This window comes from Ptiloglossa arizonensis, chromosome 4 (assembly GCF_051014685.1).
Source record: "Ptiloglossa arizonensis isolate GNS036 chromosome 4, iyPtiAriz1_principal, whole genome shotgun sequence".
Classification (NCBI taxonomy): Eukaryota; Metazoa; Arthropoda; class Insecta; order Hymenoptera; family Colletidae; genus Ptiloglossa; species Ptiloglossa arizonensis.
In genome coordinates, this window is record NC_135051.1 from 27,117,839 (window position 1) to 27,145,331 (window position 27,493).

General features: G+C 44.0%; 4 protein-coding genes across 5 annotated transcripts; 1 reads left to right on the plus strand and 3 right to left on the minus strand.

The window, feature by feature from the left end:
- Positions 1 to 15,648: 15,648 nt before the first annotated feature.
- Positions 15,649 to 17,631, plus strand: Atg6 (Beclin-1-like Atg6). Of its 2 annotated transcripts, none has more exons than XM_076309777.1 (5): positions 15,649 to 15,817; positions 16,139 to 16,299; positions 16,362 to 16,768; positions 16,842 to 17,330; positions 17,410 to 17,631. In XM_076309777.1, the coding sequence occupies exons 1-5, from the start codon at positions 15,706 to 15,708 to the stop codon at positions 17,525 to 17,527; spliced, it is 1,287 nt and encodes a 428-aa protein (XP_076165892.1). In that variant the 5' UTR covers positions 15,649 to 15,705; the 3' UTR covers positions 17,528 to 17,631. The 2 variants fall into 2 exon arrangements, with proteins under 2 accessions (XP_076165892.1, XP_076165893.1); XM_076309778.1 differs by having other exon boundaries at positions 15,683 to 15,821.
- Positions 17,621 to 18,755, minus strand: LOC143145930 (uridine diphosphate glucose pyrophosphatase NUDT14). Its single transcript, XM_076309779.1, has 3 exons — positions 18,214 to 18,755; positions 17,974 to 18,047; positions 17,621 to 17,856 (listed from the first exon to the last, which is right to left on the minus strand). The coding sequence occupies exons 1-3, from the start codon at positions 18,723 to 18,725 to the stop codon at positions 17,699 to 17,701; spliced, it is 744 nt and encodes a 247-aa protein (XP_076165894.1). The 5' UTR covers positions 18,726 to 18,755; the 3' UTR covers positions 17,621 to 17,698.
- A 141-nt stretch (positions 18,756 to 18,896) lies between these two features.
- On the minus strand, positions 18,897 to 26,993 carry LOC143145928 (uncharacterized). Its single transcript, XM_076309776.1, has 2 exons — positions 26,978 to 26,993; positions 18,897 to 21,903 (listed from the first exon to the last, which is right to left on the minus strand). The coding sequence occupies exon 2, from the start codon at positions 21,896 to 21,898 to the stop codon at positions 19,028 to 19,030; it is 2,871 nt and encodes a 956-aa protein (XP_076165891.1). The 5' UTR covers positions 21,899 to 21,903; positions 26,978 to 26,993; the 3' UTR covers positions 18,897 to 19,027.
- On the minus strand, positions 22,169 to 22,939 carry LOC143146155 (uncharacterized). Its single transcript, XM_076310168.1, has one exon. It carries the CDS (start codon positions 22,937 to 22,939, stop codon positions 22,169 to 22,171), a length of 771 nt encoding a protein of 256 aa, XP_076166283.1.
- Positions 26,994 to 27,493: the final 500 nt, after the last annotated feature.

Sequence of the window (27,493 nt, forward strand, 5' to 3'; positions counted from 1 at the left end):
AGAAGGTGCCCGAGCGGAAAGAGGAACGACGAGGAGGTAGGCGCGGCACCGAGAACTGTAACGCGACCGCGAACAAGACCAACAAGTAAGTAGCGACGCGGACCAAAGACAACGAAACGAGAAAAAGAAACGAACGAGCGGAAACCGACCCTCCCGAACGAGAAGACCGAGGAGAACACCGCGACGAAGAGGAAGAAGTGGAAGAAGACGAAGGAGAAGAAGAAGACGAAGAAGAAGAAGAAGAAGAAGAAGAAGAAGTCGAGGACGCTGCGTCGTCGGCAGGACGAAGGCGAGCGAGAACGGAAGAGAAGCCGGCGTAAAAAGAGAGAGAGACGGCGGCGCTCCGCCCCAGGTACACGAGCAACATGGCCGCTGAGGGACGGATTGGCGGAGGCCAGCCACGATGCCGACGTCGTCGTGACGCCCGCGCTTCACTCACCTCGCCTCAAACTCGCTGGACTTCGCTCCCATCGGCCCCTACGGCAACTCCTCCGCTTGAAACGGTCGCCGCCCACCCTACCGATCCCCCCTCCCTTCCCCTAAGCACGCTCTCTCCCACCCCCCTTTTAATCCAAGCTCACCGTCTCTCTCGGCGACTCCTTTCGCCTCTTTCCCTCTCTTTTCGTTCGCCGCGTCCTTCTCCCTCGCGCTCGCTCGCTCCCGCTTATCTCTCTCTCTCTCTCGCGTTGCGTTCCTTCGTTAGCCGGCACCCTCTCCCGTCACCCACGCGCTACACGCACGGATGCGCGAGCGAGCGAGCGAACGAGCGAGCGAACGAGCGAGCGCGCGCGCGTGCGAGCCAGTCGATCGCGCGATGTAAGCTCGCCGGTGACACGGGTAAGCGCGTAGGAAATTTCGCGACAAGATTGCAAACTGTCGGCCAAGGACGTTGCCCGTGGAGTTTTACGCGCCGTTTCGGAACCAGCCACCGAGACATGCCGAGGGACGATGCACTCGAATACGATGCACTCGAATACGATCCACTAGTTATCTCGTCCGTTAACGCAACCGAAGCGGTTTGCCGAACGTTTCGGGTAAACTTAAACGCGATCGCGGTTGAACTTCGCGCGGCGGAACGTTCGTGGAACAAATTCCCGAGAACGAATTTTGAACCCGAAGATCAACCTCGTGATTTATCGTTACGTTTGCATTTACTCGAATCGCGAAGTTCGAACCCGCCGCGCGCCACGATCGATGCACGCGCGCTCGACACTATCGATACCCGAGTTCGTTCGATCGTATACGGGCAACTTGGTTCGTTCCCAGGTGACGCGTTACGATTCCTACGACTCCTAACCGAGCTTAACGCACGCGTTAATGCACGACCGGACGAACTGGTCGATGCATATCGGCCGTTGCATACTAATGCGAGAATTATCGGGGAAAACCTATTTATACGCGTCGCTCGCGTTCGCGTACGAAGGAGTGGCCCTTGACGTTCAATTGGACGTTACGTTTCGCGTGCGAGAGGTTAACTCAACGAACCGACCTTTCGAATTTCAATTTCATCGATAACGCGCGCTCGACGATATCGATGGACGAAAACGGGTCGAAGGTAGGTTCGATCGCGCGTTTTGGGGGGTAACCTCGAATCGCGCGTCGCGCGACTCGCTTCGTAACCACGAGCACGGAAATCGATGTTACCGAAGCGATCGACACAGCCGAGTTAGCGATTCGTCGCGCCACTCGAGCGATCACGATGGAACGGGGAACTAACGAAACGCTTGCGTAATAATTCATCGTGCGCAGTTGACAAGAAGGCAACGGGGAACGTCATTAGAGAAACGTGTACACGGTTTCCCAAAGCTGCACGAAAGTTTACTGTAATTGCGTCTAGGAAACGCCGATTGTTACGGCGTAAGTTAATGGACTGCGATGATAAATGCCCGTGAAACTTAAGTTATATCGCGGGGACGGCGAACGGTGCCGAGAAGCTACCTGTTGATTCTCGCCCGCTGCCCGATATTTATGCGTATACAGGAAAATATTACTCGACGCGTCTGGTGAGACGTTAACACAACTTCGAGCGCGTTAGCGTCGCTACACGCGCTCCCGCGTATACGAGAAATGTCGCGCTACCGTATCGTTTTCGCAATCAAACGGTAATCTGATCGAATGAACATTCCCTGCTGGAAATCGAGGCTTCTCGTTTGATATATGACGGTCAGAAATCTTTCCCGCTGGATTCTGGAGGTGCGTTGAAACTACGAAGCAATGAATCATGATAAGAGATCGTGTTTGAAAAACGATGCATGATGAATGATTAATTTAATTACTTATTGTAGGCTGCATGTAGGTAAGATTGAATTATGATTTACGACGCGGTTACGTCGCGAAAATGAGACGAGATTTTATTTAACCGCGCTACGGACGATGAACCGAAAATCTAGGGCTCCTGCCACGCTGAACAGGGGGCAGCACTTGATAGACCGATCTACAGAGACATCTGCGTTCACAGTGATCGACTAATCGAGTATCGCTGATAAATATATCCCTCCGGGTCGCCGCTCGAAGTAATCTACACAGGTAAGACCTGGTAATAGATACTGTTCGCGATGAGAAACAATTCTTCGTCGCGGGTAATACCGAGAAAATTGGCTGCGAATTTAGAATTGTTATTTGAGGTGAGAACAAGTAGAATAAATTAGAAACTAACGTTTTTATAATACCTATAAAAGTTAGAGTGTGTTAATAAAGTGAAAGAATGCAGTGTAGATAAAATTCAGAGAACTACTATTACTTATGAAGAATAGTTTGAAAAAATTCTATAAGAAATTAATTTTATGCTGCATATGATCCATGTGGCGCCATCAGTGATAATTCACCCAAGTTTGTCGAGGAATAATTTTCATTTGCGCCACTAGATGCCGGAACTAGGACTATATTCGTACAATGGCATGCTTAAAACGTTATTCGAGACATTAAGAATGACTCAATTTCGACCATGCAAGATCTAACAATTGAAAAATTTTCATATTACTGCAAAAATGATTTTGGTTTACTAAATGTGATAGAAAAATTATATTTGACCGATTAATAATAAAGTTTTGGCAAGGTGCAGAGGATTATTAAGTATAGTTTGAAAAAATTCCTTAATAAAATAATTTAATGTTACATATAGTCCACGTGGTGCCATCGGTGGCAAATCGTCCAAGTTTGTCGAGAAATAATTTTCTTTTGCGCCAATAGATGCCGCACCAACTCCTTAATAAATTAATTTTATGTTCCAAACAGTCCATATGGCGGCATCAAGCGGCGCAAATGAAAATTATATCTCGACAAACTTGGACGAATTGCCACTGATGGCACCACATGGATATATGGAATAAAATTAATTTATTAAGGGATTTTTTCAAACTATTCTTAATAATCCTTTGAACCTTGGCTAAATTTGATTATTTGTCGGTCAAATATAAATTTCTATTACATTTAGTAACTCAAAATAATTTTTTGTGATAATGTAGAAATTCTTGATAAATTATAGAATTTTCAATTGTTAAATGTTTTGTAACACAAATTGAGTCATTATTAATGTTTCAAATACGTCCATTTCTGGTTTCTTTATATAAAAAAGCGTTTTATACATGCCGAGGTACGAATATAGTTCCAGTTTTGCATCTACGAGCGCAAAGGATAATTATTTCTCGACAAACTTGGACGAATTGCCACTGATGGCGCCACATGGATATATGCAACACAATTAATTTATTAAGGGATTTTTTCAAACTATTCTAAATAATCCTCTGAACCTTGCCTAAACTTTATTATTAGTCGGTCAAATATAATTTTTCTATTATATTTAGTAACCCAAAATAACTTTTTGTGGTAATAGAAAAATTATTTTCCTGCTTTTCTTTATGCGATTTTAAATTATGAGTCAGTGAAAAAGATATGAGAGTTTTTTTAAATGATATAACGTTTAACCTTTAATCTGCTCCTTATTGCAACAGATTCATAAAGTATTTTTAAAGCTTCGAAAGTGGTTGCCGCAACAGGCGAATGAAACATTGTCTAGCCTAGATATACTGATGTACACTACAATTAAATTAGATTTGTGGTAAATTCTACGCTAAAGACCGCAGCTATTCGCTCACATTATTTCGTATGTAGTTAATAATTGCATTACACTGCTACCGGCGATGCAATTAGTAATTACATACGAAATAATATAGATTGCCCAGGTCTCACCACGTGGAGGTTGCTGCGTATAGAGACCTACCCTGATCCTACCCAACCACCCTCCATTTAGAAAGAATGTTGATTTACAATTTTCCTAATATACGACTCGACGAAGCAACACGACAGTTATCCTGAAACATAAATTTAAGATATTAGAAACAATGTCATAATTTTACCATTTTTTCCTCCTGGATATATTAAGTTCCATTCCGAACTTCTTACATTCCATTTTCGATTCCTTAACATTTGTCATTCTTCTTTGCGCTTATCTATGATCCCAATATCAATACAATTATCGAAACACCGATAGGAAGGAACGATAGTATTAGGAATGATTAGAAATAAATAAATGGTAGAAAACTAATGCTAACTTACTTTCAGACTCGTACATCTCTCGACGCGTATTATTCTATCCTCTAAATACGAATATTTCCCCCGCTATTGTTAGATACTGAAGCGAGTGAAAAAACACCGTGTATTGTTATTAGACGAGACACAGATACAAACTACCGAAATTGGCGGGATAAGACGCGTCACGTGCTGTGTCACTGTTGAAATAATTGAGCATTATTTATCTACCATTTATTCGTTTCAAATCATTCATAATACATTAGTTACTTTCTATCCGTGTCTTGTCTAATATTAATACACCTTTAATTGTAAATTTAAACAACGCGAGTGAAACAATAACATTGTTTTTGCTGCTTTTTCCATCGCTCGAAGTTCAAAAGGAATTGAATAACTAACAGTGGTGGGGCAACATTCAGTTCATGGCGGACGACAGGAAAAGACGAGTCGAGAGATGTACGAGTATGAAAGTAAGTTAGCATTAGTTTTCTACCATTTATTTATTTATAATCCTTCCCAATACTCTCGTTACTCCCTATCGGTGTTTCGTCTAATATTTATACACATTTAATAGTAAATTTAATCAAGTAATATAAGAAAGTAAGTTAGCATTAGTGTTCTACCATTTATCTATTTCTAATCATTCCTAATACTCTCGTTACTTGCTATCGGTGTTTCGTTTAACATTGATACACTTTTAATTATAAATTTAACCAACGTGAGTGAAATTATTAAATAGTTTTCGTGCTGGTTTCCTTGTTCGTAGTTGAATCGGAATTCGGTGACTTACAGTAGAAGGTCGCCATTGTATACGCAACAGCCGACAGGGTAAGACGTGTCGAGAGTCGCGCTTAGTATGGAGGTACGTGAGCATCAGTTTTCTAATATTTAACAGTGTCTAATCATTCCTAATACTACTGTCACTTCCTATTGATGTTTCGTTTAACATTGATACACTTTTAATTATAAATTTAACCAACGTGTGTGAAATTATTAAATAGTTTTCGTGCTGGTTTCCTTGTTCGTAGTTGAATCGGAATTCGGTGACTTACAGTAGAAGGTCGCCATTGTATACGCAACAGCCGACAGGGTAAGACGTGTCGAGAGCCGCGCTTAGTATGGAGGTACGTGAGTGTCAGTTTTCTAACATTTAACAGTGTCTAATCATTCCTAATACTATCGTCACTTCCTATTGGTGTTTCGTTTAACATTGATACACTATTAGTTATAAATTTATTAACGCAAGTGGAACAATTAAATGTTTTTCGTGATTTTTCCTTTCTCAAATTCAAGCGGAAGCCAGTGACATACGGTAGAAAGTCGCCATTGTGGTCTCGACAGCTGACAGGTTAAGACGTGTCGAGAGATGTACAAGCGTGAAAGTAAGTTAGCAATAGTTTTCCATCGTTTATTTGTTTCTAATCATTCCTAATACTGTCGTAACTTCCTATTGGTGTTTCGTTTAACATTGATGCACTATTAGTTATAAATTTATTAACGCAAGTGGAACAATTAAATGGTTTTCGTGAGTTTTCCTCTTTCGAAATTCAAGCGGAATTCAGTGACTTACAGTAGATGGTCGCCATTTTATACGCGACAGCTGACAGAATAAGACGTGTCGAGAAACGCGCGAGTGTGGAGGTACGTGAGCATTACTTTTTCTGATATTTAACAGTGTCTAATTAATCCTAATGCTATCGTTACCTTCGATGGGTGTTTCGTCTAACATTGATACACTTTTAATTATAAATTTAATCATCGTGAGTGAAACAATTACATCGTTTTCGTGTTTCTTCTCTTCGTTGTACAATGCGGATCTATACATATATATGTATATTAATTCGTGTGTTCGATTTAAGATGCAATTTCGTGCAAAATATTTCTACTTCACTTATTGCTTAATTATAATACGACAGTGTTTGTTTCGATAAATACGTTTCAAATTTATCGTTTCTTTTGTTACAGTGTCGCACTAACGAAGGATGCTACGTCACTTCAGGATCGGTTCACGGATGATTGGTAAAGTCTTCCAAGTAGTAAGAACGACATACGATATTTTTCTTTATTCTCGTTGCACATTTATTACACGTATATGTATATTTCATTTCAATTGTGTGTCATTTAAATGTTTATCGCGAACATATGTGATTTCGGATTCGATTAATGCAAAAATCGAATAAGAATAGATCAACTCGAATCTAATTTCGATAGTCGTGTCTACTAGTATTTAATAATTGGAATAACTCGTATATTACTGGATTTCGGTCGCGATATTTCTCGTTCGTACGCAATGTACAATAATCAATGTTCAATAAAATTATCTCTACGAAACCATTGCAATTGCGTTTGCGTACGTGTTTCGGATGCGAGTTTTTTCACGCGTGAACGCGTATCGTCGTGTCTTTGGAACACGAGTAGCAACCGATCGACTTTGATCCTTGCAACGAGTTTTCCAATATTTATGAAAATCGCGATACATATTTCTCGACGAGAATGAACATGTTCGCAACTTTAATAACGAAAACCCTCTATTGCATAATTGAAAATTAAACGCGTAGATTGTAATAATTACAATTATCAACGATCGTGTAACATTAGGAACGAGCAGTATTTTCTTTACAAACGCTCGGTAAACAACCCCTTCCTTCCTCCCATCTTTTCTTTCAGCAACTTTGATGGCCGCGCGCAATGCGGCCAGTAGAGTCAGTGTTTGTTCAAACGCGTAGATTTGCAATGTTTTTCGGAGCAAAGTGGCTCCGAGTAGAGTCTCGTTCAGAGTTTAGGTCCACGCGAAATAGATTCAGTGTATCTCGCGTATTGTAAATTCTTTCCAGAGCATCGTGGCTCTCTTTGCTCATTGTTCGCTTTTGTTCGCCGGCTTTGATACTCGGTCGCGTTGTTAATTTAGTTTATTTTTTTTCTTTTTTTTTTCTTCTAATATCTAAAATTAATCGTCACCGGTATTAGAATCGGTGCATCATTGACTCAGGAAGGGTCTCGGGCAGTCCTCCACCAGCGACCAACGTAAGTATCTATCGCCACTGTTCTTAAATGCATGCATATCAGCCCTTGCAGTTTACTATATCTGTTTTCTGATTTTTTTAGTTCCAGGGTCCAAAGACTGCTACGATGACATCTGGTTGGGACATCGTGCAGTCCTCCACCAGCGAACAACGTAAGTATCTATTTATCGGTACTAAAATTGCAACCATTTTGAAACATTAGAATCAGATCGTCACGTTTTTTGATTTCTTTTTGTTACAGATCCTCCAGCTTGGGTCTACTACGATGACACGTTGCCGAGATATTCACCAGTTCGTGTTCTACGATCGGTGAGTCGCATGCAATTTTGTATTCCTCCGGTCCCCAATCATGTCGTAGGACGAAAGGTCCGAATCGACACTGGTGACCGGTTGTATTTATATTTCTCGATTTTTGCGAGTACAGTGACCGCGAGTATATTAATCATATACTCGCGCGCAATTATATTTCTCGTTTTACTTGTACGTATTTCTTAGTTGAGGTTGTAGGGCTTTCTTGTATACCGCGTTTTTTATACCGCGACTTCGCAATTCTATCGATTAGTATTACGCGAAAACGATATTATCGAATATTCGATTATTTTATATATTGTTCGAGTCTCGCGTTAGAATATTATTCGAGTATTAACGTTTATCCGTAGCTTTTATGCTACATTTCGTATACAAGAAGGCATTTCGCGATGGTTAGATTTCCGAGTCAAAGTAACAGATTTGTACACAATTTTCCAACTTTGAAACAATTTACTTTGACGACGAAATCGACCAAGGGTTGTTCAAATTTTTCAATAATTAAATATTCTATCTTAGATTTTCTCGATCAATTTTTTCTTATAAATAATTCACTTACGAGTAACTTCATTGCATAGTAGTATTTTTCACTTTTCTCTTGATTTTTCACAAATAAAAAGTCGAGTCATTTTTACGGAACGAAAGAATACTATCTCGTTAGATACTAGATAAGCTAACCACGCGTTTCTAGTTGAGGATTTTCAGCATGATTTTTCCGTGTTCGTTGCCCGAACTCGTTCAAGTGCCCAGGTGCTACTTGCTCGAGCGAAGGCAACGGGCACGATGACTTCTTAGTCCATAAGATTAATAATAATAATACATACGAGTGTCTGACAATGCGCTGGCGTATCGTGCACGACGTAATTTCCACATGTATGTGTGGTTAGGCTGTGGAATTGCGTCGGTTCGCGAAAATGTATCATAAAGACTACGAATCGAAGAATACTCTGTATTCTTGTAATATCACTACGTCATATCAATGACGGTAACTATCTATATTGACTTAACTTTTTCTATCACGCGACAATTATTCACGACAATTATTCACACGACAATTATTCACGCGACGATTGCTCTCCTTAAAGAGCCACACGATAAATTCTTACGCTCGTTACGAGTAGATGTACGCAATGATCGCCAGCCATTGTCAGACAATTTCAGGAACTTGGTATGTACCCTTAGAGTGTGCATGTTGCGATAAGCTCGGGTGTCGGAGGCGTCCCGGGGACGCCTCCCTAGGTTAGGCTTATTGCACCCGGGCGTTACGAATGAGAACCGTGGAGTGATTGTGTTTGAGAGAATGAATTTTGCCATTTTTTAAATATAGCTCTAGGTAGGTCAGGTAACTTACCTTCTGGTATGTGTGCTATGAACGGTTAGGTAGGGCCAGGGCAGGTCGTCGCATTCTCAATTCGGGTAGGCGCGTTTTCGCGTGACGTACCTGCACCTGTAGGACAATTCGAAGAATCGTTAGCGAAGCTGGTGCAAACGATGAATATCGTTTGCATCTGGCGTTGCTTTCTATTCTTCGGGTTTCTCTGCTTTAATTGTTCGCGGACGCGGTCGCGTCGAATTAGGGCCTCGAAACGAACGAACGCTCGAAATTCCATTTGTTCACGCGTGCATTGCACGACCAACGATTTCTGAATCGTTTGCACGGTCGCACGCGTGTTGTACGCGGTTTTCGCGAAACGTAGGGTTTCAGATCGGGCAATGCCGCCCGAAGAGAGAACAGGCTGCAAGCCGAAGAGGCCCTAGACAAATTGTCTCAAGAGTGGGCTGCAACGAATGGCTATCCATCTTCGGATGTATCTATCCGAGGATGGACAGTCATTACTATTAATATTTTGTCACTGTACTCGCACGTAGTTGTGTAGTAGTTAGTTTGTTTGGCACGTGTACACTAGCGTGTACCACGCGTGCCGTGGCACCTCATCTCCCAATTATATTGGGCAATTCGCGGTTTCAAATAGCGTTGCGAACAAGAAACCATCACGGTTTGAATTAGCGTTGCGGATGAAGAAGAATCGCGTTTGCAATTAGATATATGGACGAGAAATTGTCACGATTTGAATTAGGGTTGCGAACAAGGAATAATCGCGGTTTGAGTTAGCTTTGCGAATGAGAAACGATCGCGTTTGAATTAGCGTTGCGAATAAATACCAATCGCGATTGCAATTAGCTGCACGGACGAGAAATCGTCACGATTTGAATTAGAGTTGCGAACAAGGAATGATCGCGGTTTGAGTTAGCGTTGCGAATGAGAAACGATCGCTCTTCGAATTAGTGTTGCGAACAAATACCAATCGCGATTGAAATTAGCTACACAAGTAGTAATTATAGTTTGAATTAGTGTTGCGTACGAATATCGAGCGCGCTTGCTTTTGATTTTGCAAGATCTGAATGCACATTGCATTTATTTCTAGAGTAGCGTTGCGTTCGATGAGTACTTATAGAGTACCGATCGTGATTCCTTTTAGTGTTGCGAACGACGAATATCGAACGCGGTTGCATTTTTATTTAAAATTAGCGTTGCGATATCGATTGATCGCGTTGCTTTCAATTAACGACGCGACGCGTATTTTATCAATTAGTGTTGCGACTCATTAAACGCCCAAAAATTGCCACTGGAATCACTGTTGGAATCACGAAACAGCTGAATCAGCTGTCCAACAGGTGATTCCCTGCAGTCTGGAATGACTGCACTCGACTATTAAAGTTAGCGTTGCGTATTATTTAACACAAATTGGTGCACGGTATTCAATTAGCGTTGCGAATTATAAAGCGCCCTAACGTGGTTGCTTTCGGGAGTCTTTTCATTTTGCTTTTTACAATATATATATTAGCGTTGCGAATGACGAAGCACCTCCCGCGATTTTTATTGAGAATTTTTTTCATATTTTGATCAGTTAACTTCACGAATAGGAAAGCACCATTTTTGGTTGCTCGGGAGTATTTTTTTCTTTTTATTATTATTATATATTTAGTAAAGTAGCGTTGCGAGAAAAGAACGGTCCACTCACGGGTTTTTTTGCATAACAAGTGGACCGTATTGCAATGAAATTGCAAACGTCGCGTAAGTCGAGCGTTTGTAACTGAAAATACTGCTGAAACGTAGAATCGTGCCTTATATCTCATTTTTATGAATTGTTTACATATTTATTACGCATTTGGCGTATTTTTATAATAATTCTGGTACGGTGCCAGTAAAACGATGACGATGATAAATTTACCAATTATTGTAGCTTCTACAATAGAGGGTATTCGTTGTTAGATTTGCTACGGGATGTATTATTTTTGCAACCGCAGTTGATTTACAGAAAAATTGGTATAATATAGTAGTGTATTTATTTTATAAATATTCGAAGTTCTTTGCATCGATCAAAGTCGACTCGCGATCGTTGCGTAATTTAATGAAAAATTGAGAGACTCGTACCGAAAAAGTACGCAAGCTGCAATTCGATAGTTTGTATTGATAATAAATTTGCAAGTAGAGTCTATATTATCGCGTCGTTACGTCTGGATGCAAAAATAATTTAGATTCAATCCAGTAAAGTATGATTATTCCAATATCAATGACGGTAAAAAATATTTTTAAATCGGTATATTCGTGTTATATAATATGTGAAATAAAATTGCACGAATGAGAATAAAATGTGTACATTGTTCGGTTGTAAACAGTACGCGCAATGAAATTTGTAGTAACTTTCGTATACGTAATATTCGTGTTGTGCATCGAAGAAAACGAAGAAAAAATTATAGTTTTACTTTTCCGGTGTTAGTGTAATCGCGTGTGATACGAAATACCTATTTTAACTGTGCATAATTTTTTTCTCTGTCTACTAACAAATTTTATTTTCAGCTTTTTTCTTTTTTTTTATTTCTATGTCTACTAATCTATGAAATAAGTTTTGTTTTAGAGTATGTGTGTGTCTATATTTTGAATCGGGACCATAGATAAGCGCAAAGAAAAATGACAAATCTAAAGGAATCGAAAATGGAATGTGAGAAGTTCGGAATGGAACTTAATATAGCCAGGAGGAAAAAATGGTAAAACTTATGACATTGTTTCTAATATCTTAAATTTATGTTTCAGGACAACCTTCGTGGCACCGATCACCAAGACATACAATGGAAACATTCAATGTTTCCTTGTATTCTTCTAGATATTTCTGTTAGGTAGGATGTGAATGAAATTAGACGTTTAGTTAGGTAGGGTCTTAGGTATGACATTGCATTTAATATCCACAGTTTATATTTCAGGACAATCTCCGTGACACAGATCATCGAAAGAAGGAGGAAACATATAATGTTTCCTTCTACTTTTCTAGATATTTATATTAGGTAGGATATGAACGAAATTAGACGTTTAGTTAGGTAGGCTCTTAGGTATGACATTGCATTTAATATCCACAGTTTATATTTCAGGACAATCTTCGTGACACCGATCAACATATAATACATCAAACATATAATGTTTCCTTGTATTTTTCTAGATATTTATATTAGGTAGGATGTGAATGAAATTAGATATTTAGTTAGGTAGGCTCCTCTAGTAATTCAACATTAGCTTTTATATATGGAGGATATTACTGTTAAGCGCAATTACTAGATTAGGTAGGTATAATTAGAATTTATTTAGGTAGGTATAATTAGAATTTAATTAGGTAGGTTTGTACTCCATTTTGCATCGATTTGTGCTTCATTTTGCATAGATTTGTGCATCATTTTGCATCGACTTTTGTCATAATTAGCCTTTTCAAGGCAGATTCTTCTGAAAACTCTAATGGTTGTCGGTTCTTCGTACAACGATCGAAACACGATCGTTGCTTCGTCGAGTCGTTTATTAGGAAAGTTGTAAATCAACATTCTTTCTGAATGGAGGGTGGTTGGGTAGGGTTAGGGTAGGTCTCTATACGCAGCAACCTCCACGTGGTGAGACCTGGGCAATCTATATTATTTCGTATGTAATTACTAATTGCATCGCTGGTAGTAGGGTAATGCAATTATTAACTACATACAAAATAGTATGAGCTAATAGCTGCGGTCTTTAGCGTGGAATTTACCACAAATCTAATTTCATTCTAGTGTACATCAGTATATGTTGGCTAGACAATGTTTCATTCGCTTGTTGGGGTAATCACTTTCGAAGCTTTAAAAATACTTTATGAATCTGTTGCAATAAGGAGTAGATTAAAGGTTAAACGTTATATCATTTAAAAAAACTCTCATATCTTTTTCACTGACTCATAACTTAAAATCGCATAAAGAAAAGCAGAAAAAGAATTTCTCTATCGCCATAAAAATTATTTTGGGTTACTAAATGTAATAGAAATTTATATTTGACCGACAAATAATCAAATTTAGCCCAGGTTCAGAGGATTATTTAGAATAGTTTGAAAAAATCCCTTAACAAATTAATTGTGTTGCATATATCCATGTGGCGCCATCAGTGGTAAGTCGTCCAAGTTTGTCGTAAAATAATTATCCTTTGCGCCAGTAGATGCAAAACTTGAACTATATTCGTATCTCGGCATGTTTAAAACGCTTTTTTATATAAAGAAAGCAGAAATGGACGTATTGGAAACATTAATAATGACTCAATTTGTGTTACAAAAGATTTAACAATTGAAAATTCCATAATTTATCAAGAATTTCTACATTACCACAGAAAATTATTTTGGGTTACTAAATGTAATAGAAATTTATATTTGACCGACAAATAATCAAATTTAGCCAAGATTCAGAGGATTATTTAAAATAGTTTGAAAAAATCCCTTAATAAATTAATTGTGTTGCATATATCCATGTGGCGCCATCAGTGGCAATTCGTCCAAGTTTGTCGTAAAATAATTATCCCTTGCGCCAGTAGATGCAAAACTTGGACTATATTCGTACCTCGTCATGTTTAAAACGCTTTTTTATATAAAGAAAGCAGAAATGGACGGATTAGAAACATTAATAATGACTCAATTTGTGTTACAAAAGATTTAACAATTGAAAATTCCATAATTTATCAAGAATTTTTACATTACCACAAAAAATTATTTTAGGTTACTAAATGTAATAGAAATTTATATTTGACCGACGAATAATCAAATTTAACCACGGTTCAGAGGATTATTAAGAATAGTTTGAAAAAATCCCTTAATAAATTAATTTTGTTGCATATATCCATGTGGTGCCATCAGTGGCAATTCGTCCAAGTTTGTCGAGAAATAATTTTCATTTGCGCCGCTTGATGCCGCCATATGGACTGTTTGAAACATAAAATTAATTTATTAAGGAGTTGGTGCGGCATCTATTGGCGCAAAAGAAAATTATTTCTCGACAAACTTGGACGAATTGCCGCCGATGGCGCCACATGCACTATATGTAACATTAAATTATTTTATTAAGGAATTTGTTCAAACTGTTCTTAATAATCCTCTGCACCTTGCCAAAACTTTATTATTAATCGGTCAAATATAATTTTTCTATCACATTTAGTAAACCAAAATAATTTTTGCAGTAATATGACAATTTTTCAATTGTTAGATCTTGCATAGTCGAAATTGAGTCATTCTTAATGTTTCAAATAACATTTTAAGCATGCCATTGTATGAATATAGTCCTGATTGCGGCATCTAGTGGCGCAAAAGAAAATTATTTCTCAACAAACTTGGACGAATTGCCACCGATGGCGCCACATGGACTATATGTAACATTAAATTATTTTATTAAGGAATTTGTTCAAACTATTCTTAATAATCCTCTGCACCTTGCCAAAACTTTATTATTAATCGGTCAAATATAATTTTTCTATCGCATTTAGTAAACCAAAATAATTTTTGCAGTAATATGAAAATTTTTGAATTGTTAGATCTTGCATAGTCGAAATTGAGTCATTCTTAATGTCTCAAATAATGTTTTAAGCATGCCATTGTACGAATATAGTCCTAGTTACGACATCTAGTTGCGCAAAAGAAAATTATTTCTCGACAAACTTGGGTGAATTATCACTGATGGCGCCACATGGATCATATGCAACATAAAATTAATTTATTAAGTGATTTTTATAATCTATTGTTAGTAGTTCTCTGAATTTTATCTACACTGTATTCTCCAACGTCCTTGAAATTTATTTATCTTTTGATTAGATGATACGATTGAATACAGTTCGCAGAATTACTGTTCGATGAAAAATCACTCCAAAACTTCTGATACTTTGCGATATCAGTTTTCAAATGAAATGGCACTATCTCCTGTAACATAAAACATTTATTATACATATTCACGATATCAATTCCCGTAAGATGAATCGTTTATTCTGTAGAGGGTAAGCTTGAGCGAGTTATTTACATATGCTTGAACGTTTTTCTTCTTTGTAATGATAAAAGTGGAGGAATTTTGATAAGGTTGAAGTAGCTGATTTCTTTTATCATTAGAAAATCTCTCGTTCTTGTTAGATATGATAAATCTATTTTTTTGTATAATTTATTTAATATTTGTTATAATTGATAGTGTAATGGTGGACTAATTATTTAATTCGTAGGAATTATCCGAATCATTATAACGCGATATAGATTTTCTAATAAAACTATATAACATTTATGCTATAAAAAATTGTAATTTGTTTGTTTCTTAAGTTTTTTTTTTCGAGGTGCTTAGTCTTTCGTTTCGAAACCATCCGTTTCAAATATCCTACCAATCGGACAAAAAGTATATGCGCGCAGGCGCCTTCTCGCGGGATTCGATGAAAACAGAATCAGCTGACCCTGTTTTCCAAGCGTCAAATGCGTATTTATAAATAACGTGGCGTACGAGTGTATCGTGAGTTGAAGTTACTGAAAAGTAACGAAACGTTAGAATGGTTGATATGAAAACTAATGTGAGTTTCGCGTGTCAGCGATGTCTGCAACCTCTCCGATTAGACTCGAGTTTCTATGATCTCGGAGAACACACGCTAGCGGAACTTTCACGTAGGTAATTTCTATTTCAAACTTTATGATTTTATAAATTTTACATTTTTTTTTATCTTTCTCTCATGATAACATCTATCTTCTTTAACATGTTTCGTGTAACAAAAACCATACACTTTACACAATCTTTACCTTTTAATAAGCTATTTATACACCAAGAATTAACATATTTAGTTTTTTTATATTTGTCAATTATTATATCGTTGTACTATTAACTAATATAGTAAGATTTATTAATATAATAATTTCTGTAAAGAAATTATTATAGATTACATAAACTTTATTTAACATACATAATATGTAGAAATATTGTTGTAACAGTTCCCATTCAACAACAAACGGTTGGAGAAATAGAGCTCCAAAGTGGAAGTATGGAACATTTGGTTCCACCATTTAGATTAACAGAATCTGCAAATGGAACTAACGGATTCATGTTAGTCGGGGATTCTGGAGAAACTGAAAGTCTGGGTCATCACTTAAAGGTACCTGATATCTCGTTCGATCTATAGCGACAAACAGTAACGTAACGTCTAATTTTTTCAAGGTACAAGCGACATTATTCGATATTCTTAGTAGCAGTAGTTCTGCTGATCATCCCCTTTGCGACGAGTGCACAGATAGTCTTCTGGTGTTGGTGCATCAACAATTTAAAATGCACGAAGGGGAATGGTCGGATTATAAAGAATATCTAAAAAAATTGGAAATGGAGCAACAGCAGCAAAGTCACGAAGACGTGGAAACTCTTACCAAAGAGCTGCAGGATGTCAAATCGGAGGAAGAAAGAATGATAAACGAATTAGAAGCGTTAAGAAAAGAAGAAATTGCAACTAGGAATGCAATTGCTCAACAAGAAAGGGAAAGGGATAGATTACAGTGCGAGGAACAAAAGTATTGGAAGGAATATTCTAAACATAAAAGAGATCTCATACTAGCGGAAGACGAATATCGTAGGTAATTATTACACGTTGTTGCGTTCAATTCGTCTCTTGTAGTTCACTCCCATTAACACTACCAATTTCTTTAGTCTGGAGTGCCAATTAGCCTATGCCGCTTCTCAACTAGAAAGACTGAAGAAAACAAATGTTTTCAATGCTACATTTCATATCTGGCACTCAGGACATTTTGGAACTATAAATTCCTTCCGTTTAGGCAGATTGCCAAGTGCACCAGTCGATTGGACCGAGATAAATGCTGCTTGGGGACAAACTACTTTGCTGTTAACAGCTCTCGCTCGAAAAATGAATCTCACGTTCAAGCGTTTCCGTTTAGTGCCCTTTGGTAATCACAGTTACATCGAAGCTTTAGACCAACACAGAGAACTGCCTTTATACGGAAGCGGAGGATTTAAATTTCTATGGGACACAAAGTTCGACGCAGCGATGGTGGCTTTTCTCGACTGCTTGCAACAATTTAAGGAACAAGTGGAGAAAGGAGACAGTGGATTCTGCCTTCCGTATAGAATGGATCGCGGTAAAATAGAAGATTCCGCAACGGGCAACTCTTATTCCATCAAGTAATATTAGCTGTACAAGATTAGCCTAAACGCTTCTGGTCAAGGTCGTACGAAATATTCATTGTATTTCTTATTTTAGAATCCAATTTAATTCCGAAGAACAGTGGACCAAGGCATTGAAGTTTCTCCTGACGAATTTAAAATGGGGTCTCGCTTGGGTTAGTTCTCAATTCACAAAAGACGAGGCCGAACATTAACTCGATATCGGTTTATGCGAATTCATCCAGTCTTACGATACATCTCTTTCACATTCACCTATGTACATACACGTTATTTGTAAATAAACCCAGTTAAAGGATAATCCTTTTATTTAAAGTCCGATCGATAATACACATTTTGAACAATTTTTAAAGGGATTCGAACGTACATTAAGAACAGTGCTGGGGTTTGTTGGTTAAAAACCAAGTCACGCCGTATAGGAAAGACGGAGGGCTTTGTACTTCCTCGGAACCGATATATTCTCTTATCTCGGGGACGGTCAGTTCCACCACTTCGATCAATTCTCCTTCGGATCGAGCACCACCTCCTGCAATTTGCTAGAATCTGTTACAAACTTACTCTACGCGCTATTAATCTTATTGTTTGTACTAAACGCAACTTTGAAGTAAAATCGTACGTGGCGAAACTATACGATCGAGCTTACCAGGGTGCGTGTGCATCTCATCCGTAACTTCTACGTAGTAGATTGTACTTTTGTAGACCAAAGTGGCCGAAAACCTGCGATCGATACGTAACAGAATAATTTACACTTTCGTAGGTGGAACTTGAAAACTAAAACGAAACACAAACGGCGTTTCTTACGAGAAACATCGTCTTTTCGGTTCGTAACTTGCATACGAAACTCGTGAGTTTCTATCAAAATAAACTACCGTCGTTAACGTACCTGAAGGTAATGACGTGTTTAAAGGCCTCTGCAGGAGCATCGTAACCGCATTCTTCCCTGAGTTCGTCCCTTGCGATCTCGACAAGTGGTTTGTCCTTATCGATAATACCGGCGCAAAGTTCCAAGGTCACACCTAACGTCGGCGGATATTTTTCAAGATCGACCGGTCCATATTTTTCCGGGAGGAAGGTATAAAAGAAAGCCGGACGGAATTGTTTGACGAACACGAGCTTCTTTCGACTCGTGTTGAAGACGATTATACTCACGCCGTTGTGTGCTCTTACCACGTCCCAGTCACGTTCTTCGCCATCGTGTTGGTAATGTATCCGAAAAGGCCTGATCCACGGTGAGTTCGACGGACATTGATCAATGCGCATTTGCTTCACATCGAGCATTCGCCGTCGTATACTCTCGTTTTGCTTCTCTTGCGCCTCGATATCCATTACTACGAAAACTGATCGATCGACTCGGTTCAACTGTTTAAGTTCGGTCGGTAATGTGTCGACGGCCATGCGCAACGGTCACCCGAAGATGCCGCGCTCGATACCAATGCAGACCATTTAGTACGGCGTAGACTCGACGCGCGTCAAAAAATGTAGATCGCTTGCTTCGAGCGACGCGTTCAAACGGTCGCGTTATCTTCGAGACGAGATCTCTTCCCGAATCGGTATTTCCTACCGATACCCTCCAAACGTTTCCCCGCAACTTTTACGCCTGTTTTCCAATCGAACAGTAATTCGCATTCGCTTCTAATCGTCTCGTTCGATTAGATTTCCTTTTCGCGCCAAAATCCTAGATAGTTTTTGCCCTCGTCCTACTTGGCAGACTCTGGCTTGGTCTTTCTCTCCCTCCTGCCCCTCCTGTCTCTCCCCTTGGCAATCTCCGCCTTCACCGCGTCCAGAATCTCCTGTTGACGAACCTGCGTATCGACGTGGACTACGTCTGGCTTCTTGCGGTTCCTGGTGACCGCCGCTGGTGGCGAGAACTCGATTTCCATGTCGGAAGCCGATGAGCTGGACGCGACCGAGGCGTCGTCTTTGTTCTTCACGATTTTGAATTGTAACGGCTTTATCGGCTCGGACAACCGCGACTCGGTAACCGTCTCCTGTCCGATCGGGTACATCGTCACGTAATAAGTACCGTCTTTCCTGTGAATATGCAGAGTCGGTGGGTTATCGGTCTCCTCTTGCTCGTCCCCCATGGTCGCTTGCGTCCTTGACATAGCCTCGGAGACCCTCCTGCTCCGTCTCCTCGGCGGTGTCCTCGGACCCGAGGTACCCGATCTAACCCGATCGCCGGCTACTCTCCCGCGATCGACTCTTCCGCGTCCGGACGACATTTTTCCGCGTTCGATCGTCATTCTTCTGCGTCCGCTTCGTCCGCGGTCGGTCGGGCTCGTTCTTCCTCGTCCGGTCGTTGTTTTTCCGCGCTCGGCCGATTTCGTCGTGGTCACCGAGGATGTCTCCCACTCGAGGAAGGTGTTTTCCTTCGCTTCTTGCATCAATTCGTACACGTAACGATTGATCGCGCCTGGCTTCCAACCGATCCTCGGCTTCAGTTTGCCCACGGTGGCCATGGTGTTCCATAGCCAGCCCATGTTCCTCGGTACCCTCATACGTATATCGATGCAGTCACGATGTCCGAAGTTGATCCCGGGATAATGATCCCCGACGAAATAAACGAAACGCATTATCGATTTACGGACTTTGATCGCGGGTGTCCCGGGGCGATCTCGATCACCGCCGGGTCCCACAGTGGCGCCACCTCTCTCGTAGAATCCTACCCTACCGCGTGGTTGGGCGTTGCCGGGTCGTTTGTTACCGTACCTACCGGCCCGGGGTTTTTTCGAGTCTTTCGCGGTCACTTGGTCCGTACGAGTCTTCGATGAGACGTGGGTCACGTTGTACGTACCGTTCGAGGTCTCGACGGGCTTCTTTCGCCTGGATTTGCATCTGGGCTCGCCGCAAGGACCCACCTCGGTGTCCATCAGCGCGGACGATCCGACGTCGTGGTCTTTTTGCTTCTCGCACCTCTCCTCCTTCTTCTCGTCCCTCTTCCTCGGTTTGGACGTACGCGAGACGACTTCCGGCAGCACCGGTATCGCCTCGCGCACGATACCCAACCGTGGCGGTAGCACCAGCGTCCCCAACGGAGGGTTCGTCGCGTAGGGTAGCGGAACGCGCGAGTACTCCTCGCCAGACGCTACGCGTTGCACGTTGCACGCTGCCGCGCAGGACGAGGACGGTGTCGTTTGCGGGACAGCGGTGTGCAACTTGCGTCGTTCCGTTTCTCTGGGCAGGTAGTCCCTGTCTCGGTCCCTGCCGAAGAACGGGCTCTCCGAGGGGTCCATCAGACCCAATCCGGGCAGACCCGGGACTCTCCCGATGGAATCGACGAACTCTTGGGCTTCTTGGAAAGCTCGTACCAGACAATCCACCCCCATGCAGGGATCCTTGGAGCATCTCGCGATACCCGTGTGATGCGTTTCCGTGTCCTTTCCCGGACAAACGCAACCCGCTCGGGGACCGGTGGAGGTCACGCGAGGCTTGCAAGCGTCGAAGATGTGCATCGTGTTCCTCTCCGTGGAACGTGACCTCGTCACGGGCACCACGCCACCGGAGCAGCTACAACTCGACACGTTTTCCTTGCCACCGGTTTCGAAACGCGGTCTCGCGACGTTTCTCTCACCGTGCCACGCGCGATCCGCTTCGTAGTCGGGCCATCCGCGACCACCGTTCGGCTCCGCGTAAATTTGTTCCACGTCTCCGCCACCTCTGAGCCTGTTCGCGCAACGAAGCGACCGTGGCGTGTTCGCGTCGTCGATCCGATAAACGGTCGCCGAAGGCTCGAGGCTCGGTTCGTCCCGTTGTTCCTTCGTGGCCGGGACGATCTTGGTATTTCTCAGTTTCCAGCAGCAAGGACGATTGCAACCGGAACGGCATTCCATGGGGTGCGTCGATCGATCAGGGGGCAGACAGCGGCAAGTGGGCTCGTCCGGATAAGCTCTGTACACCAATTCTCGGAACTTGGGATCGTTGAGCTTCTCGGCCATGGTCAGTCGCTTGAAATCGGGATCGTTGATCGAGACTCGCGGCGGAGAGTCCGGTCGTTTCAGCGACACCTCGGTGGACCCGGTATCCGAATGCGCGGAACGAAGGAACTTTCGCAGAGGCGAGTCCTCGAGGATGAACGCGCTACCGAAACAGGACAACCTCAGCCCGACGGACACGCTACCGCAAACCAACCCCGAGGAATCGGTCAGATCGAAGCTCTCCCTCACCAGGCAGGGCGCGGCCGATTCGTTCCCTCGGTTTCGCGCAGCCAACACTTGATCGCGCATGCACACGGGCAAACGGATCTTCGACGTACCCAGAAGAACGTTTCTAGATCCATCTCGGTACATCTCCAGGCGCAACAACGCCCTTCCGATCGCCTCGATCAGGTTTCTCGGTGTCTCGACGAACAAACACGATTTACCGAACTTCGGCTCGTTCTCGAACTTCGTTCGATCGCCTTGGTTGCTTTTGGGCACTCTCAGCTCGTATCTCGGCAAATCGGTGAACTTTACGCGTACGATCAAATCCTCGTTCTCGTCCAACGTTCCTTCGGGTCGTAGGTTCACACCCTCTACGAACACCTCGAGCACGAAGAGTCGTTCGTTCGAGGTTCTCTTTCTCAAAGCCATTCTTCCTCGCGTCAGACCTCTTCGACGCTACGGGAATTTTGAGAAGGTGCTCGAGACACTTCTAGGTGTACGTTCGGTTTGAACGCGCCATTAATTTAGCGGTCGTTTCGCGACCGATGGTTTGCAACCTAACCGCGCCGACGACTCGAAATTGTTGAAAATTTGTTCGTTGCGCGAAATGCTCGACGAACGGTTACCAAGGTGACGACCGACACGAGTGGATCAACGGGTGACCACTTTGGAAACGGTTCTTCGGCGTCGATCTGCGTTTCACTTTTCACCTTTCCGTTTACCACCTTTGCCCTTCCTCTTGTCCTTCCGTTTGCCCTTTTTCTCTTTTTTGCCCGACGGTTGGGGCACGATCCCTTTCAACTCGGCCGTGGTCGTTCTATCCGGGAACCGCGAGATGTCGTTAGGATCCGCGCCCTCCGGAAGATACTCGGCCGGCACCAATCGCCTGACGCAGTATTCTCGTTCCTGATCCTGGTTCTTGAACGCGAAGTACTTGGGTTGCATCTCGTACTCGGTCATCACGGATTTACCGAAGCACACGAGACGCAGCTCCATCTCCAAGCTGCCCGAGGGATTGTCCCCTGGGTCAAGTAGATTGTAGCTGTCCTTCACAACGAAAGGTTTGGGTAGGTTATTGGCGTCGTTCTGCGCCATGGCCACTTGATCGCACAGACACCCGGGCAGGGTGATCTCGGTCTCAGCGATTGGATAATTGTCCCCGAGACGGAAGACACCGACCTTGGTCATCGTCGACTGCAACTCCTGGACCAGATCCTTCGGTCGCATGATGAACATGCAACTCCTGCCTATCATAAACCTCAACGTGCAACCGTCGTCCTCGGGCGGTGGCGGTGTGTACGAGTAGAAGTCCTGTCGCGTGATCTCGAACACCGGGAAGTTCATGAACCTAACCTTGACCACGATCGGGTATTCGTCGATGTCCTTGATCTTGTCTCGCGTCAGCGTCAACTTGTGGATCAGCATCTCGACCATGTAGATCCGTTCGTCGTTCTGGGTGAAACAGGACATGTCGAATCGGTAATGATTGAGCGATCGGGGGCCAAAGTCGCGGCGCGGGACTCACGACACGAGGAATTTTTCGAGGTTCGCTGTCATTGACAGTCGAGACGCGACGATCGAATCGTGAGACGAACGCCTTTCCACGATTCTGGGGAATTATTCACCAATTGGTCCCTTTTTTTCTTCACAGTTGGCGTGCATTTATTTCTGACCCGTGTTTCACGGATGATACGCAAATTACTATTGGATACCTATATACATATGTATACATATTTCTTATTGGCACCGTCGTCGAGCAAACATCCACGCGTCGTCTCTTACGATAATTTCCTCGAGAGGGAATTTAAACTTCGTCTCGATAACTCTCTCTCTCTCTTTGCATCTCGCTTCCGTGTCCATGGTATCCCATCATCGATCCACGGATAAAAATCATCGACGTACAGTCACGTATATCCCATCCACCACAGCGCGACTCCACGGCGTCTCTAATTCCATTGGCAGTTATTACTTAGCTCCTACAGTGGTGTATACTTAATCCTACGATGCGAAACAGGCTGCTAGAACCGTTACGGAAAATCCGAAGGAAAAATCCTCGCGATCCGTCCCGAGCTCAACGAAATTTCCGTTCGAAATTACGATAATCCCCCGAGGGGTCGCTCTTTCCTTTCTCGTGGCTAATCGCGGACTATTCGAAAGCTAGTGGTCCGCGAGTAATGTAAAGTAATCCCTCGGTAATGGTAAAGTAATCCCTCTTTAATAGTCGACGAATCGGTGAAGTTGTCCCGGTCGAAATAAGTCCAAACACGATCGCGTTTGGTCTCGTTTTCATCGGTTCGACGATAATGATCCTCGATAGTTTCCTCGTCGAAATGAAAAATGACTCAAAAGCAGGCATTGTTGCAACTTTCGAAGACTGGAATCTTCTGTGCCTGTTCTCGGTGATTCGAGTACGAGGTTCGGTTCCGAGTCGCCTCTTGGTAGCGGTGGATAATAATTGATAGCTGGGACGAATAATTACGGTGTAGTACTTTCGGTGTACTTTCTCCAATTGGGAAAACTATCTTGGTTTGGATCTGATATGAAAATTCGATTACCCTTTCTCGTAAGATGTAAAGATATGTATATGAAACGAAAGGAAAATGTTCCGTTCGAAATGAATCGCACGATTCGATGGAAATTTCATCGAGGTGGTAGTAGTTTCTGGTAACAGAGAAGCTTCGAACGCGAAGGGTGAAAGATTGCTTTCTCCGGTCACGAATCGGAGCAAGGGCCCGCGTTCTCTGTTAGACACCGAAACGCGATGCACCGAACCGTGGAGCGATTCGTCCCGAACGAAAGCGATCGGCTCGGTTCGGCCAGATGGTTCGTTCTCGGGGTCTAGGACGGTATTCGTTGGTTCGAGCGACGAAACGCGTAAACGACGACCTTGGAACGGTTCGTCCCGTTTCGTGGTCGCGGTTTCGATGGCCACCGAAAGCGACCGACGGGCCAACGTGGGCACCCGAACACCGAGGGCCCAAGTATGCGCTAATTGGTACGGATGCGCGCGCGCACGCACACACGCTCCTCTCGCTACGTATAGAGGGAGACGGAGCAACGCTCGCGACGGGTGACGACAAAGAGAGAAAGAGAGAAAGAAAGAAGAGGAGAGGAGAGGAGAGGAGAGAAAGAGAGAGAGATACCGTGAACGCCGTGGCCTCTGGTTCGGTGGACGCCGACCGGCCAGAAGTAAAATTCCGGGGCCGGGCGACACGGCGGCTCGTTAAAATGCTTCTGGGGGTTTCGGGCGCGGGACGCTCCAGGTAATTGGCGATTAGCGATTAAAACGAACGGACGTCTCTTTCTCTCCGTGGACGTTGGTACCTCGGTCCGCTCTCTCGTTCCCTCTTCGGTCCTCTCCGGCTTTCTTCGCTGTCTCCGCCGCGCGGACAAAGTAGCGTTCGGTATAAAGCGGCTTTTATCGGCTCGCCCTAGAGAGTCTCTCCCGATTGGCCGATTTTATCTTCTACCTGGGGAACGATGACACTCGTCCGGGCCCGTTTTTGAAGCTTCTTTCCCGCGTGACCGCCGCGCCGGCCCCCAAGGGGGAATGGCGTCTTTAATCGTGCGACTTGAAGCAGCGATGATCACTTTCCTGACGAGATTGGGAGCCGTTTCTTGCCCGGCTGGCCTGGGAATCCTGACCGCCTCCGGGGCCCGTATCCCCACCCGTGGCATTCGGAGCACCGGAAATAAATACCGAAACGACGGACGCTAATTCCAACTCGAGAATATCCTCCTTGATGCTTCGATCGGTTATTCATTTTTATCCCTTTCGAGGAGGGTCGAAAGGAGCGGATGGGTCGAGGAGAACGGAGCGTGGCTCTTTCCGAGTTCTTTCTTCCGTGGAACTCGATAATTTTCGAGTCGTCGGGAGGTCCAGCTTCCTCGTTGGTCGACAAATTTGTCGTTCGGAGTCACGGGCAGCGATGATCGGTGCCGTTTCCTTTTCGGGCGGGTGGTTGGAGTACGGAGCAGTATCCGAGAAGAAATTCTCTCCCGGTGTTTCGCATATCGATAATCGATGTTCCAGCGAGCGCGGTCGAGACATCGAACGACGCGGCCGGCACACGTCGAGTCGTTTCGTGGTCCGCGTAGAATTCTCTTTGTTCCCGAGGATCGGAATTACACGGTAAAAGCCCATCGAGCCGCGGAGTCGAATTAAATGCTCGCCGAAGGATCGACCATTGTGATTTGCGATTTTTACCACGGTAGCGATCCCGAAGCCGACGAGGTTAATTCGCCTTCCCGTCGATAACCGTTATTTCGGTACTGCTCGAAAGCGGTTACCCTTGTCCCGAGGTCCGGTATCGGGATTAGTCATCGGGCTAATCCGAGGCGAGCGCGAAACTCGACGAGCCGGACTCGAGAGCAGATCGATTCCGAGACGTCCGAATACGTTCGTGCTCGTACGTCGGTTATTTTCTCCCACGATTGGATCACTCGCGAAATCCACGCTTATCTCGCGTTTCAGACACCGAGAAATCGAAACGTTTCCCGCGATATCGGCCGGGGAGGGTGTCGTCGCGAATGTTCTCACGAGAACCAGTCGGAACGCGAGCTTCCGGCTCCTTATCGAATCCGATGGTTCCAAAGGCGAACGCTGAATCGAGGTTTTCGCCGGGACGGAAAGCATTTCCCGATGAAAACGAGTCGAAAGACGATCTCGTTCGACCGGAACCACGATGCCGCGCGAAACGATCCCACGACGTTGTTTCCAGCAGCTGGTCGTTTCCAGTGGTTCTGGGGCGCGCGCAGGCGGTTCTACGTACCGGTTACTGCAGCGCCTCGACGCGGTGCGCAGTTCCTCCCGTGGTCGGGCTCTCATCGGCAATTTGAATAATTCTTTCCTAAGGAACGGTTTCTCATCTCGAATTCGCCTAACGTGCGGCGTTTTTGTTGCGCTACGGGGGCTCCGGCTCGCTCGCTACTTACCGCGGAATGCGAGTGCCTCCGCCGACATGCTACTTTGCAAATGTTCCATTCCCACGGGGAAAAGTCCGCGAATCGTCTCGTTCGCCGGTCTCGAGCGTTCCGTTTCCGTTTTCCAGGTAGGTCCGTTCCTTGTTCCCCTTTAAGACGAACCCGTTCCGCCTAATTGCCATCGCGGACGAGAAATACCATGTTCCCCGCGCGGGCGCGGATGGCAACCCGGAGAACGACAAAAGCGTTGTGTATCTACCGGGCGGGATCTCTTTCGCGATCGAATTCGTGAGCGAAGCTCCGAGGAGGGTATCGTCGAGGCTCGGAGGATCACGAGAGCAGCGTGGGCTGGCTCCCTCCTACCCCGTGTCTCGGATTTTCGATGATCTAGATCCGAGTAGCACCAGGAAGCCAGGGACCGAGGGCAAAATTACCGGTGCCGGTGGAAGGAGGCCTCGTTCGCTCGCCTCGAGAGGTCAGAGGGCGATAGCGGTACCTTCTTCGGCGGAGGAAGGCCTCATCCTCCTCGTCTCCTACTACCGCCTATCGCGGTAGTGTGCGCGTTGCACGCTCCGGTACCACCGCGGCGTATCCTCGAACATGTTCGCGCACACACGCTCTCTCCCCTTGGACCTGTTCATAGACCAGGGGGAGAGGAGGCGCTCGTGTAAAGGAGGCGAGTGTTCGTGCAACGAATACCGAACGATGCCCGACGGCGGACCAACTGTGCCCTGGGGAACCGACCCGAGAGAAAAACCCGAACGATCCGTCGTTCGAACGAGGAACGAGGAACGAACCACCGAGATGGAATATTAGAAGCCCACTCTCCCGCGGCGCTAGACGAAATTTGTCAAACAACCGACCGATCCCAATTTGTTCCGGTGCGTGTCTTTATACCGCGGCGAGAGGAACCCTAGGTGGTTCCGGGGATCCTTTCGCCCGATCGTCGAGCGGGACCGGTACCGGCGCTACCACCGCCGACCTTATCGCCTTATTAAAAGGTCGAGGATCGATGCTCGCCGCTGTTCACCCGCCGATACGCCCGTGGATCTCGTAACCCTTTCCAATCTCGAGTCACGGGATCCGTTTCACCGGACCAAA

What these genes read in the sequence shown, in the direction of transcription:
- LOC143145930 (XM_076309779.1), bottom strand. Translation starts at nt 18,725, where the DNA reads ATGGCCGTCGACACATTACCGACCGAACTTAAACAGTTGAACCGAGTC. An exon ending in AAACACGTCATTACCTTCAG is followed by an intron (nt 18,048 to 18,213) that starts GTACGTTAACGA and finishes TATCGATCGCAG; the next exon opens with GTTTTCGGCCACTTTGGTCT. An exon ending in TGAGATGCACACGCACCCTG is followed by an intron (nt 17,857 to 17,973) that starts GTAAGCTCGATC and finishes AGCAAATTGCAG; the next exon opens with GAGGTGGTGCTCGATCCGAA.
- LOC143145928 (XM_076309776.1), bottom strand. Translation starts at nt 21,898, where the DNA reads ATGGCTTTGAGAAAGAGAACCTCGAACGAACGACTCTTCGTGCTCGAG.
- LOC143146155 (XM_076310168.1), bottom strand. Translation starts at nt 22,939, where the DNA reads ATGTCCTGTTTCACCCAGAACGACGAACGGATCTACATGGTCGAGATG.
- Atg6 (XM_076309777.1), top strand. Translation starts at nt 15,706, where the DNA reads ATGGTTGATATGAAAACTAATGTGAGTTTCGCGTGTCAGCGATGTCTG. An exon ending in CACGCTAGCGGAACTTTCAC is followed by an intron (nt 15,818 to 16,138) that starts GTAGGTAATTTC and finishes TTGTTGTAACAG; the next exon opens with TTCCCATTCAACAACAAACG. An exon ending in GCGGAAGACGAATATCGTAG is followed by an intron (nt 16,769 to 16,841) that starts GTAATTATTACA and finishes CAATTTCTTTAG; the next exon opens with TCTGGAGTGCCAATTAGCCT.